The sequence below is a fragment of the Halyomorpha halys genome, unplaced genomic scaffold (genome assembly GCF_000696795.3).
Source record: "Halyomorpha halys isolate HHAL.00 unplaced genomic scaffold, Hhal_1.1 Scaffold134.1, whole genome shotgun sequence".
Lineage (NCBI taxonomy): Eukaryota > Metazoa > Arthropoda > Insecta > Hemiptera > Pentatomidae > Halyomorpha > Halyomorpha halys.
In genome coordinates this window covers 2,364,575-2,379,544 of record NW_027107159.1, presented here as the reverse complement: position 1 = coordinate 2,379,544, position 14,970 = coordinate 2,364,575, and the positions used below count along the sequence as shown (strand labels likewise).

The following is a 14,970-nucleotide window of genomic DNA, read 5'->3' as shown; positions in this document are numbered from 1 at the left end:
TTAATTTAAATAGTTTTTAGAGATTTACACAAATATTATCAAGATACATTGGCTATAGGTAGTGAATGGACTTTGCCAGAAGGCCGAGGGAGGAAGAGCCACCCTAAGTAACATGATAATCTAATGGCCCTGTGATCCAAGGGTTGAGGGGGACTTGATAACCAGACAGACACAAGGGGCTCGGGGATGATTTACTGTAATAATTGCTCCTTTGTTACTGACTGAGTGTATAAAGTAATTAACAATAAATCAGTAGCAAGACAGCCGCTATCGGCTCAACTTGCGAGTGTATATTTTAGGACGAAGAGATATTGGATAAACTATAGAGTTCTCCTGTCTAATACTGGCTGAGATTATTCTCTGATAATCCATGTGATCTATGTGTTGCAAATTAATGGCTCAGGCTCCGAGTCCTCTCTTCTCATTACCTAACTCAATGAAATATTTTACATCTCCGGGCTTCATACTTGAGCCAGTCATCATGTACTAATTAGCACCATAAGATCTTAACTTAACCTAAGGTTCTAAATCATTTCCTATAAAAATGTAATCATCAGCAGATTTTTAAACTATAAATATTTCAGAGGGTTAAACCAAGCTTAAATAAATTGCACAATATAAACAATTTTTAAAATCAAACTACATCATATAAAATAAATACTAATTATAAACATCCTTGTCTACATATAAAAAAAATGTACTGAACTAAAAAATGAAAATATTCTGTTTCTTAATAATTATAGTATAATGCATTTGAAATCTTATATTAATCTATTATGTCCAAAAAACGAAATTTGAAGCAATACAAAAATTTAATAATGCAGCAATTAGTATAAAATTAAGAAATTAAATAGCTCCAATAAGCAAATTATTTTTTATGTAATACTGTGACAAAAATGACTAAAAGTAAAATAAAAGCTGCATATTTTCAAAAAATTATGTTATATAATAAATAATAAGTTCATGGTTTAAGAAAAATAAATTGTATTAAACAAGCATGATTACTAACAACATAAACAATGAGAAGTCAGTTTAATTATTTCCTTTCAGAGAAAAAAAAAAAGAAATCTACATGATGTAAATGAAAAATATTTGTTCAACCAAAAAAATAGTTTTGTGTCTATAACTAAACTGATAGAAGATTTAACAGCCAAACAAGTGAAGACCAATAGAAATATACATTAAAAAAATAAAGAAAAATATATAAATGGGAAATTAATACCAATTTTTCATTTAATAAATAATATGATATAATGTGTGATAGGTTATATAAAATATAAAAAACAAAAATTAAAATTAGAATACTGGAAGATTATTGATTGACCGTGTGTAAAGATGAAAGGAATATGGTCCGGGTGCGGTCAAGAAAAACTCAAATAGTAGAAATATAGTATAATAAGTAGAAATATAGTAAAAATATAGTAGAAATATAGTAAAATAGTATATTTCTACTATTTGAGTTTTTCTTGACCGCACCCGGACCATATTCCTTTCATCTTAAAATTAGAATAGTGTTTTCAAAACACTACATTAAAATTAATCATCAGATATATTTCATAATTTAACTAAGAAAAGTTAAATATTTCCCAATTAAAGGAACTGTGAATCCAAAAAATTATCTGTTTTTATTTAAATAGTAACTAAAAAAGGTTAAGCATATACGTGTTCACAATTCTGTTGAATTTTTTTCTGAAATTTAAGTCTTACGTTTTGTTTTTTATTTCATTATATTTACTCTTGAATTAAAATTTAGTTCAATGCAAATAATATATTTTAGAAGTTTATTAGTTGATCTTAAAGAAATTAAGGTTAAGATGGCCTGACTAGTGTTCCAAAAAAGTAATTTTCAAACAGCCTCAATTTTCATTTTAAAATTATGATTAAAAAATATAAGATACAGGTTTACAAAGATTCAATCAATTTTCAGTATATTCATAACAGAAGATAGATAAATTATAATTTAGCAGTGAATCATTTGATTTATATATATAATTTTTATTTTATTCAAATTTCAAAAGTGGACTTATTCCTGATAATTATTTGTTTTAAAATATTATCTAAGGCCATATCAAAACAGAAAACATAAATTAAGAAATAGATTTAGATTAAATTTTAATGGTTTCATTTCTTAAATATCTTTTGATATAAAAATAAAAGGAAATATGGTACTTAAATTTGGTATGGTAATACATGGTAATGGTACTGTATTAAATTTGAAACTCATGATTTGTTAATAAATTAAATATAAAAAAGTTTACAGAAACCGTTTGGTTTCTTATTGTTTATTTATTTATTGTTTTATAAATAAATACGCAATAATTCTTGATAGACATGCAATATTACTTACAATAAATGATGCCACTATAGATTCTCCTTCCACCTGGAAATGAATATTTTATTTAATTAGTAAGCAATTGATTTAAAGTTTTAAAAATAAATAAACATTTCCCAACTATGAATAAATGTTAAGTGTACAATAATAATTATTAAAATAAAAGAATATCAATATTTTAATTGATTATTTAGACACTCATTGTCATTGCATCTATTGGATACAATGACTTAATAACTCAGAAATTGTGCTTAACCAGAAAAAATATTATTAAATAATGAAAAATAACTTTAGTTTGGTGACCATTGGAGAAACCATAATATTACGCAATATCATTAATTGATATTCAATTACTGAGGTTTTTCCATAATGAATCATTTCAGTAGTTGTCATTCCTATGTGATGATATAGAAACAATATGAGCTAAAATTACAACTGTTAGTACAGGTGAAGTTAAATACATCTGTATAAACAAACATCCAGAATTCTCAAAATAATGTGGCAATGTTTCCAAATAGATTCGACCAAAAGGATACCTTGATGTACCTATATGTATATCTTCAAAACTGTTAATAGCAATTAATATTATTATTAGAAGTTTAAACTTCTATTGTTATTTAAAATAACAGTCTTAAGTAGGGTAATGTTAAGAGTATTACACAGTTATTTGAAATTTTCTAATTATTTTATCGAAATTGATTTTTCTTATAAAAAGTTTTTCTTTACAAAAAGTAGCTTTTAAAAATTAAATTAAAAAGCAGGCAAACATATTGATTAATTCCAGATTTTGTTGCCTAGGCAACAAAAATGTTATCTTAACGCTTATATTTCTTAAATATTTTGATTTTATTTTGTTTCAGTGAAAATATAAATCATTAAATTGTGCATAATTATTCTTAATAATCCTCAAATTACTTTCAAGCTTTAATTACATCATTTCTTTGTTTTCTGAAAACTGCTTCTAGTTTTGTAAATATATTTTACTATTATAACGTATAAAACATAATTATTTTGCTTATCTGTGTATCTTTAATTCAGAGGGTTTTTTAAAATTTAATTCAGTTTATATATGAGGTGATTAGTTATAAAACTTAGTAATTGAAAAATGAAAACTTTTAAAATGCTAAAGTGTTTGTTAATTACATTGATTTGCCTTCAAACTTCAGTCATTTACTATAACTTAATATCAACATTATTCTTTTAAAAGCTCAAATTTTCCAAAAGCAATTCCAAATTATTTAAAAAATGTATGACATTATTTGGAAACTTCAATTCATAATAAATCTTAAATAATATATTATATGATCGTGAGCATCATACATGGAAATGAAAATGGATATCACTATTAAATTACAAATGAATATTTGTTTACTGTTGGATCAAAAATTGCTTTTGTGAAAAATCTAGTTTATAGCAAAACATTGAACAATAGCTGAAAAATAATACACTTTAATAGTATCCATTTCATCATTAGAGATGCTAAAATAGCATCTTTATAGCATATCATATAGCAGGCTATATGAGAAGAAAGCTCAGAGTCAAAGAAGCCTTGTGGAAGGCTTTCAAAGTGGGGTGAAACGGTAGCTCATAATAAATAGTTTTATTACTGTTTGAGTTATTTTGATCACATTCAGACGTCTTCCTTTTATATTTATAGCCAGGCTAAGTTAGTACTTAAACTACTTAAATATAGAGCTAACCAGCATAGCAAATCAATCCTTTTAATTCAAAAACTTAATAAAATAGCTATCTATATCTAACATTACACAAACTACCATGCAGCGACTCCTCATGCAAATTTTAACCCAACGCCTTAAAGCTAGAACTTGGAAACTATTTTATATCTTAAAGTTTTTAATCTTAAAAACAACTGACCATCATGAGTGAATAAGGCCCTTCTTTAGGTTTAAAATTTAACTGAAAAAAAAATAGTTTTCCTCAAAAATTATTTTTACAATTACATATATATATATTATTAAGTTATTAGAAAATGTTATAAGGGTAAGATAAAAAAGGCTATATAGACATGGGGGGGGGATGGGAGTGGAGGTTAATATGTAAATATATACTTTTTATTATGCTCAAAATTTATTTTTGAAATAAATTAAAATTGAAACATTGTAGGTATAATAAATGTAACAAATTATTCCTGTATAAACCGGCAACCAGTACCAGGTTAATGCCAGTATTGCTTAATTTAAGAATCCATGTTTTTAGATACTTTGGGTCAATTAGATAAGGGAAAGAGGAGTAGAAATACATACAAAAGACCTAAAGATTAAGTAATTGCGAACATATTTGATGCTCAAAACATCATTCATACAGACATATAATATGAGATATATTAGTTCAATAATAAAGATAAAAGGTATGGAAAAGGCAAGAATAGACCAAATTTTGCACATCAGTTGAAATTATCAGAGGGGGAGAAAAAATGGTGAAGACTAGAATTCACGAAATTTACTATTCTCAGATAAAGACTAAAAACCTATTTAAATGTTTATTATATACAATCTTAACAAGACAAGTGAAACTATTTCATGATCATGATACTCTTAATTTAGTAACTGTTGTCCTAAAAAACATTTTAACTATGATTAATTTATTCACACAGCTCATTCTTTCTAAATATTTCTATAATTTAGATAAATAAATAACAATGATTGAGCTTTTTAATAAAAAATATTTCTGAAACGTAAATAAAAATATTTTTTTTTTTTATTTATAATCTTAACACTTTCTTGAGACTGGTTAATATTGTTTAAATAAATAAAATTATATCCATTTTAGTCTCAAAATATTTTTATTCCTTTATAAGTCTGAGGTTTCGGCCAATGTGGCCATCCTCAAGGACAATCTTAATACAATTTTAGAACAAAGTCTAAAAATTAAAAAAACTACTTCATATAGGATATACTGGCCAGATCATCTATATCAATCCACAAATTATCCTAATTAGTCAATTTTTTACATTAAATTAAAAATTAAAATTATTTATCACAGTCAACAGTTGATTATGATAAATTTTACTGTTGACTGTGATAAATAATTATAATTTTTAGTTTAATGTGAAAAATTGACTAATTAGGTTAATTTGTGGACTGATATAAATAACCTGGGCAGAATAGCCTGCATGAAGTAGTTATTTAAATGATTTGGTTCTAAAATTGTATTAAGATTGTCCTTGAGGATGGCGGCATTGGCCGAAACCTCAGACTTATAAAGGAATAAAAATGTTTTGAGACTAAAATGGATAAAATTTTATTTATTTAAACAATAATTTTCTTATTCGATATAAGTTGATTTTATTAATTCAATTTGTTTTACTTTAAGATTATTTATATTTAAATCATTAATCCAAATCAGAGATAAATACAATATTTATTCAATATAGAAACTTTTAATAAAAATTTATAATTTATATATTAGCTCCATTTTAAAAAAAATATCATTAAATGAAGAATGAATATAATATAAGGAATAATATTAAAAACATATCAGTCACTATAGTACAAGGCCAAATGTTTTTTTTATATAATTATGATTTATTAAATAAATCAAAAATTTGTATCCATTATTGTCTCAACACTTTATTTTTCACCAGTCCAACTTTTCGGCCATTCTAGCCATCCTCAAGGACATCTTCAATATAATTTCTTCTTGATTGTTATATGGTGGTGTATTAATTGTTGATAATCTTATATAGGAAAATTAAATGTTAATGATTTTAAATTTTTAGAAAAATAGGCTTTTAATTTATAATAAAGAAAATGACCAGGGCAGAATAGCCTGCAAAAGAAACTTTAAATTAATGTGAGGAAGAAATTATATTGATTATGTTCTTGAGGATGCCTAGAATGGCCGAAACGTTGGACTGGTGAAAATAAATTGTTGAGACAATAATGGATACGAATTTTTGATTTATTTAATAAATAATTACCTTGTCTCAAGAATTTGAAATAATATAATTATGATTTTAATGTATATTTTCCCCTTGCATTGACTTCCTATATGAAATGCATTTAATATACGTTAAAATATTCTTACCAATTTAGAAAGAAAATTATAATAAAATAGATGTAAAAATATTCTTAAAGAAATGAGAAAATTTTCACACACCATAACTACAATTTAGCTTACACGCTATATCCCGAAAAGTTATTTTAAGTATTGATTTTTCCCTTTATATGATACAACCTTAGTAGATTATAACCTTGATGTTTTACAAATGCATGCTTATTTGAAATATATGTTTGAATAAGTATTAACTTTAAAACAGCAATTTACTCATTATTAAATACATGGCATTTTTTTAAAATTCACAATGTATGAACTTATCAATTATTAGAGTGTCAAATGTTAGGAATCTAAACAATTAAAAAACTATAATATAGGACTTAATTTAGTAATAATGTGTGATTTAGTAATAATTTACTTTATTGTTAACTATCAAAACTTTTTTTATGATTTAATCTATGACTTGATTTACCAATATCATTATTATAGCTACAATGAATTCTGCTACAATAATACATTTAATAACAAAATATTTTGTTTTTAATGCAATTGAAGAATACATTATGTTTATATAGTATACTACATAGGTATTTTTGAGACAATTATTTAGTAAAATAAAACTGATTCTTTGTTCTTACAAAAATCTTGGGCCATTATGGCTGCAGAAGCGCCCTCTTGTAAGTATATTCTTATATAATTTTAAATATTACAAACCTTAATAAAGAGTCAATAATCTTAATAATCGAAGATAATACTTTAACATAGCCAAAAAGGTAGATTTAATGTTGATACAACGAAAACTGACAACATTTAACGCGGGAATACCTAAAAAATAATTCTAGATAAACGTATTCAATAACCTCCTATCACGAACTTTTCTGAAAACTACCTTCGTAGTATATCATGTATTAATTAATAGTTGCTTATGTAATAAAAATTATACAACATAAAATATAAAGAATGAAAAATATTTGTATGTTGTTAAATCACCTACAATTTTTACTCAAGATATTTAAAAATAAAACATTAATAATCTGAATTTTGTACTGTTTGAAAAGCAATAAGAGAGATTGGCGGCCCTGTGTACATTTGCACCTAATTGGTTTTCAGAATAAAAAAATGGCTGATGATTAGACTGGAAATTAGTGTAGTTGCCTTACAGTCTCCAATTATTATTCTATGGGTAGCGTACGAATTTATTTTCTTTATAACTTTACTTACTCAGTTAGTAAATATTAAGAAAATGTGGTAACTAATTATTCAAAACAGTCAAAAGATCACTTAAATTGATAAAAATGTTTTCTTATCGATTGCCCCTCTGTTTCTAAAGATCAATTGTTCCTGTATTTTAAATTAATAGATCATTTACTGTTAAGAATCAGGTGTAGTATGAGATTCTTTTTATATTTACTTCATTAGAAATGTATATATTCTTTAATTATTTCCTCAGCATAGTTTTGAAAGAAAAAACCTGAATGTACTCAAAATACAATACTTGTGTATTAACTTGAGTAGGTATATTAAAATCACAAAATATATCATTCATGAATATAAATAACTGAATATTGTGTAGTTTAACTTTATTTAAGGAGGCACATTGGTAATATATTATTATTATTATAATTATGAATTATAATCTCAAGCAAGGTTTCAATAAATAAGTTATTTATCATAAATGGGGAAAAGATGGTTTGGGGTGTGGTCAGAGAATAACACAAATAAGTTAAAAAAACTTATTTATTGGTGACAATGTTTCAGCCAGAATTTCTAGCCTTCATCAGGGCTAAGAACAAAATACAAGATAACAACCAATGAATAAATGATATATAGAATGATTAAAGTAAATAATTGTTCAGAATAAATATAGATAAAAATAAAGTAATGAAAGAAGTGAAATAAAACGTATACATAGGTAATTGAATATGTAAGTATACTTCCCACTTCTTTCATTACTTTATTTTTATCTATATTTATTCTGTACAATTATTTACTTTAATCATTCTATATATCCTTTATTCACTGGTTGTTATCTTGTTTTCTGTTCTTAGCCCTCACGAAGGCTAGAAATTCTTGGCGAAACGTTGGCATTAGTAAATGAGTTTCTTAAACTTATTTGAGTTATTCTCTGACCATACCCCCAACCATCTTCTCCTCTATATATTATCCATGGTCAAATATCTTCTCATCATTATTTATTATAGTTTTGTTACCCCAAATTGCAGTTTGAGTTTGATAGTTTCGAAATGTGTTTCCAAAGAACACATTCAACACGTATTGCTTCTTGGTAAGAATAATGGAACGACAAAATAATGGTCACTTTATGAAAAACATTTAAAATAGAAACTAACTCATTTTGTTTGTTTTTCAAACAAATTTTTGTTCCATTATATTTGCAACGTTTTATGATGGCATTTATTTTAGAAAGCACAAATATTCATAATATTTCAAATGATCATGACCTAGTATTGGAAATTGATTGATTGAATGTAGCCAGGAAAAAATATGTTTAATTGTTTCATGGGATCATTTTGAACATGATTTGTTCCAGTATAAAGATTATTTTTTAATAGGAATCCAAGACCATGACGACCAAATACATTGGGGCAAGTGTCTCAAGGTATCCGATGAGAGAACGGTGTGATTTCAATTTCTCTCTGTGTTAGTTATAAATTTATTTTATTGTTCTGAGAAATAAATCGTTACAGAACAACTCTGTTTAGTAAGAACAAAAATCTTTAGCCAGCTTTCAGGGGTCAGGAAAAGGACCGGAAGCTCCATTTGTTAGGCTAATGGTTTCATTATCCTTCCTGCACAATAACATAACAAAGAAAACTTAGGAATCATGGAAGGAACAGGAGTTGTTAGGTAGGAAAAACTTACATATTAATTTTTCACCAGTTTATTTATGAAAGTGACAAAAGTATTACAAAAATATATCACAAAATAAACAAGAATAAACACATACAAAGATAAATAAATTTACTGGTAACTATTAAATAACCTAATGAAACATAAATGCCAATATATTTAATTAGGACATGAGTATTTTTAGAGTAACTACTAGTTCGACTGGTGAAAAAAATTTGTTACAATTGATACATACTTTTTTTTTTTTTAACAAAATGTCAAGACCGCACTCTCAAAAAAGAATTTTTTCTGTTTTGTTTGATGAATGTTAAATGTACCAATTGAATCTTGACCAAATTTTATCCAATTCTTTCCTAAAAGATAAAAAAATATTTTCGTATAATATAAAAAGAAATGGATGTTACAGCGAAAGTTGTAATATAATATTTTAGTAAACCAATAATACATTTCTACTACACACAGCCAATTTTTAAAACAAGTTTTTAAAGACACAGCCTTCTTTATATACACCATTTTTATAAAAGATTATACATGAAACATAATATGTGTTTCTTAAAATATTGTTGAAAAATCTGATTTATTCACATTGGTTTGGGATTTTGTAGCTCAGCAATTAGTAAATAAAGAAATATGTTAAATACTATGCTTGGTATACTATGAAGTATGTTTTATTATGTAAAATTTACATTTGTGAAACATTCTTGATAGTTGTAATTTTTTATTTCTAGTAAAAAGTTACTCCTGTTGAAGTAAATCTCAACAACTGAATAAAGAGGAGTGCGGCCATCATCCATTTCAAATTATTGGCAACTGCATCGATTAGCTGGGCATTGCGATGGATATATGATACATTTGTCTTGGCAATAGACGTCCGCTCCTTTTCTACCTCTCAATTCTCCGATTGCTTCACATTCCTCTCTGAAATTAGAAAGTAAGTTTTAACTTATTAAATAACTAGAAAATAAAAATTGATATCTACATACTTTATTCCTTATATAAAACAGATCAAATGATTCATTATGTCTTTATATAATTTTACATGCTTGAAATATATCAGAACAGTTAAAGAATACAAACCAAATACGCAGTTTAATTATTTTACATTTAAATTAAGGTGAATTCTTATGCTAAAGTTGTAACAAAATTTTTTATAAGACAAGTGAGGGTTCATCATAAATTGCTTTAATTGAGAAAGTTATATTTAGTTCAATGAATATTGCTATTTAGTTGTAATTATCTCATATTTAATGTTTTCTCTAATATTATTTAAATTGAAAAAATTGGTATTGTAAATAGACCTACAATTTAATGTGGAAAAAATGTTGCTCGTTTCATATTGCGGATATTGGGGGGGGGGAATTAAAATACAAGGTCATTTTTTAGACAATTATTGTAAGTGTTCCTGACGCTACTAATAACTGGAAAACTATAAAAATTAAGTTGATTACAATTGTAATAATTAGGCTTGTAATTTGTGGCAATGACTGTAATTACAATTTAATAAAAACAATTTTTAAGAATCTACTAATGCTGTAAGGATGTATGAACTCCGAGGCCACAACTCGTTCTCAGTGTATTAATAGATTCAAACTTACAGTTTTTGCAACACACATTATTATAAGCTAATATTTTCTACAAATTTTTCATAAATTACTTTCTAGAATGAATTTCAAACTAACAAGTTAAATTATTGTGGGTAACTTTGTGAATGTAATTTCTTCCAGTATCTTTATTATTTTCTTTATATTGTTTTTATCAACGTTTCAGGTTCAAAATTTCCTTCATTTTCAAGATAGATTTCCTTATATAATCCACATATTCCTTCCTTTACTATATGAAATATTACACTCATGTAATTAGTTTTATGAAATAAATGATTACGTTGTCACGACATAACGTAGTGTTGAATGACGACATGTATCTTTGTTCAAAGTACTACTATTATCTTGGTCAGCACTAAAAGAGTTGCAATATTGCACCAATTGAAATATAGTTGAAAACACAACTAATATAAATTTCAGAAAAGTTGAACGTAGATCTTGGTCGATCATAAAAAAATAATAATTGGTGTTTCAATGCCTAAAGGATTTTAAATATCTGATTGCACCTTTCAACCAAATGTACATAATCAGTGCTAGTCTTAGAGCCGGGGCAACCTGGACCCATACTTATCTGTAAGAACTCCCGTTATTAGTTAAAAATTAAAAAAAAAAAAAAATTACAAAGTGTATGCGATAGGTTAATTTTAGCCTATTAGTGAAGCAACTATATTTGAAAAATATTGAATTGAATTTCAAACAAAAAGTAGTATGCAACAGTATTATTTTTTGTTTATGCAATATTTCTTTTGAGAACAGGAGAAGGCACTTGTGTATGTATTTGCAGGGCCATATTGGCTGTATTGAACTCTTAATGTTCAGGGCTGGATCTGTAGATTCCAGATATAAACTAAAAAGCAAATCTTTTCACTTTATTCTGACAATTAATTTTACATAGATGAAAAGAAATGAGTGAATAGCTGTAATACTTCCAGTCTAGGTAAAATATTGTAAAGTAAAATCATTAAATAACAACTCTCATGGTCATATTATATCGTTAATAATATAATGCAGATTTCCTGATAGAAAAGAAAAACACTTCTTTGCAAATGTGTTTCTCTTCCCTTTTTCTCTGCCCTTTTTGTTGGTTATAATCTGAAATAAGTGGTTATCTTTGCGGCTTGAATAATAGATCAATACAAGAAAGATTATACAAATAAAAATTATAAATACATTTTTTAAATATTATTATTTATTTTAAATGAACTATATTGTTTTTTCAAATATTTAACAAAATTACTGGGGTCTGAGAATTTTTTTTTAAATATTCAACAGAAACTGCAGTATGATTATCCATCATCTATCAGTATGAACTTTAATAGTGTTGTGAAACCACCTAAATCCATTTTATACTGATTTTCAATCTCCAATCTTGAATTGTCATAGTTGCTAGAAAACATTTGATGTTACTTACGGACAAGTGCAAAGTTCTTCTGGACAGTTAGGAGGATAACGGATACAATTTTCTTGGCACCACTGTTTCAAACCAGGTAGGAACCGATATTTATCCTGGGGAACACATACTTGAGATCTGAAACACAGAATATATATGCATTATCATCAATATAAAATGTTTTAAGTATTTAAGTAAACTTTATTATTCATAAATATTATTGTATTGAATGAAAGGTTAAAGAAACTTTTGCGGTTAATTTATACTGAAAAAAAAAAGTTGACTAGACAATACTTTTGTAACGACAGAGTCAGTCAATTTCTGGTATAACAGAAAATAAATCTGCTTGCATACAGATGTAATTCCGGGCCTGGTAGTTACTGGTTCAGTGAATAATAATTATAATTAAAAAATTTTAAAAATTGAGACATAGAGTAAAAATTTAATTGTGGCTTTGTTGTTATTCATAAATTTAATCTGAGGCAAATATGGTCCAGGGTGTGATTAGTGTAGTGAAGAACACAAATTAGTGAAACTTCATTCATTAGTGCTGATGTTATGTCCCAAATTTCATGGCTTCATCAGAGTTCTTTTATGAGTCTCCTGTTGTGAAATCTCAACATGGAGTCTATCTTAATGAAGACCTGAAATTTAGGCAGAAACATTTGCCTAATAAAATAAGTTTTACTTATTTGTATTCTTCACTCCGCTAACCACACACATCTTTTCCTCATTTACATTATTTAAAATTGAAAAAATTCTCTTTTTCTACATTTTTATATAATTTTGTTTCTACAAATTTGTCATGGTTCTTCAATCATTTATTCTTTGTGGAATATTACAATCAAAAGGAACATAATCTGCTGAAGGGAAACAATGCTCATATCCAAAAAATATTTTTTTATTCTATATTATTTTTCCTTACAAATCACTCCATGTCCTGCAGAAAAGTCCAACACTTCACACGCATAATTATATCATCTATGAACTTAATATGAAAACACAATCACAAGCATGGTACAATACTACAAAAATGTGTAATATATCGTTGTTTGAAAATCTTTGCATAAAATAGAATTCCTTTAATATGGCGTTAGTTTAGATATTGTCAGTTTATTTTTGGTTTTCTTTTTGAACTATTTATTGGTATTTGACTTTAAATTCACTTTTCTTGACTAGGTTACTATTTGGCTTGGTTCTATACAGAAGAAAGTAATCCAAATAACCTCTTGGATAATCATAATAAACTCTTGGAATGAAATTTATAATTAAATTGATTATTATTTTCTTGAGGATTTGTAACTTTGTCAATTTTTCTTCATGTGAATTTCATATGTTAATGCTGCGGTGGGAATCATTATTAGTTCTTCTCTTTTTTAAGTTACTTTAAACAAATTTCTATCTCCAAGGTGTAATCAAATTATTATTGTTTTTTAACAACCATTGTTTATTTACTTTATAACAGTACCACTCACTCAGCCTATCAAATACTACCAATAGTATTTGATGTTACAGAACGATTTCTGGTATACTGAACCTAAACTACTGTTGCAAATTAAAGTGGATATAGCAGTTAGATTGAATAGATATTAATTATTGATTCTTAGGACATAATTTTTTTATTAATTTCCTGAATATAGAAGTTCCCTTACTTTGTTAGTAAAGAAGAGAAAAAATAGCAGAAACAGTGTCATACATTTATTGGTAAAACTGAACTAATCAAGCTTAGAAGATTTCCAGAATAATTTCAATATGAGAAATATTTCTTCCATTATACATACGCCACTGTATGTATAATTAATTACTATAATGTATGATTAACTAGGTATAACTTCATACATTTGTCAACTTTTCATTTTATACTTACCTAATAACTAAAGGAGAAACTAGACTTGGGTTTCGGATGTCCCTGAAATAAAGTAAGAATGGATTTTGAACGTCAACGAAAAGAGGTGGAAGACCACTTGTACTGGTGACTATAGAAATGTCTGCGCAATTCCTAAATGTTTCTGGTCTGCCGCACCCAACTGCTTCTGTTCCATTATCACAGGTGCCCCACATGTTACCTAAAACAGCCAGTATTATAATTATGTAAGCTATCAGCGCATTATTTTTCAGCAAAAAGCTAACTTTATTTGATTATGTATTAGTAAGTATAATAATTATAAACAATGAATCATTTTTCTATAGTAGATGTATAAATTGAAGGCCAAGGGGAAAGTCATTTTTTTTTTTTTTTAAGAAACTTTTGAATTAAATATTTAATTTATAAATTAAGAGTTGATTATTTTGGGAGTTCCATCAACTGTAACTAACAATTATACTTACATTTCTGAGATTATAAAAAAATAGAAAAAGAGATGCAGTAATCAAAATCTGTTCGCTTTTTTTTCTTTATATTTTCTTGTGAAAATTTATAAAATAATACCAACTGATTCAAAAATTATGAAAATGAAGAAAAAAAAAAAAAAAAAAGAATTTTAAAATGGTAAGGAAAGGAAGGTAATACACTGTAAGATGGAGTTAATATTGTGTACTCAAAATATGGAGAGTATGATGACTACAGATTTCAGACAACATTTAACATAAGAGAGAGGTGTACTATTTATGGTTCGTTACTTGTTAAATCCATTTCTAGGTGGTTTTTAATCTGATGACCTACAAAATAGACATAAACATTGACTAACAAAAATTATTACATTAACACTTAATGTAATTAACATATTAACACATTAGTGTTTCATCATAATATAATATATTAT

The 14,970-nt window shown here is 26.3% G+C and overlaps 1 protein-coding gene across 1 annotated transcript in view; it reads right to left on the bottom strand.

Moving 5' to 3' along the window:
* Positions 1-9,232: 9,232 nt before the first annotated feature.
* LOC106678350 (uncharacterized) overlaps positions 9,233-14,970 on the bottom strand; it is a 100,731-nt gene continuing 94,993 nt past the window's right edge. Inside the window, exons 8-10 of the mRNA XM_014416814.2 lie at positions 14,076-14,274; positions 12,230-12,346; positions 9,233-10,135 (exon numbers count right to left, since the gene is read on the bottom strand). Of these exons, the coding sequence (XP_014272300.1) occupies positions 10,018-10,135; positions 12,230-12,346; positions 14,076-14,274 (434 nt within the window). The 3' untranslated portion in view covers positions 9,233-10,017. The remainder of the gene's footprint in view (positions 10,136-12,229; positions 12,347-14,075; positions 14,275-14,970) is intronic.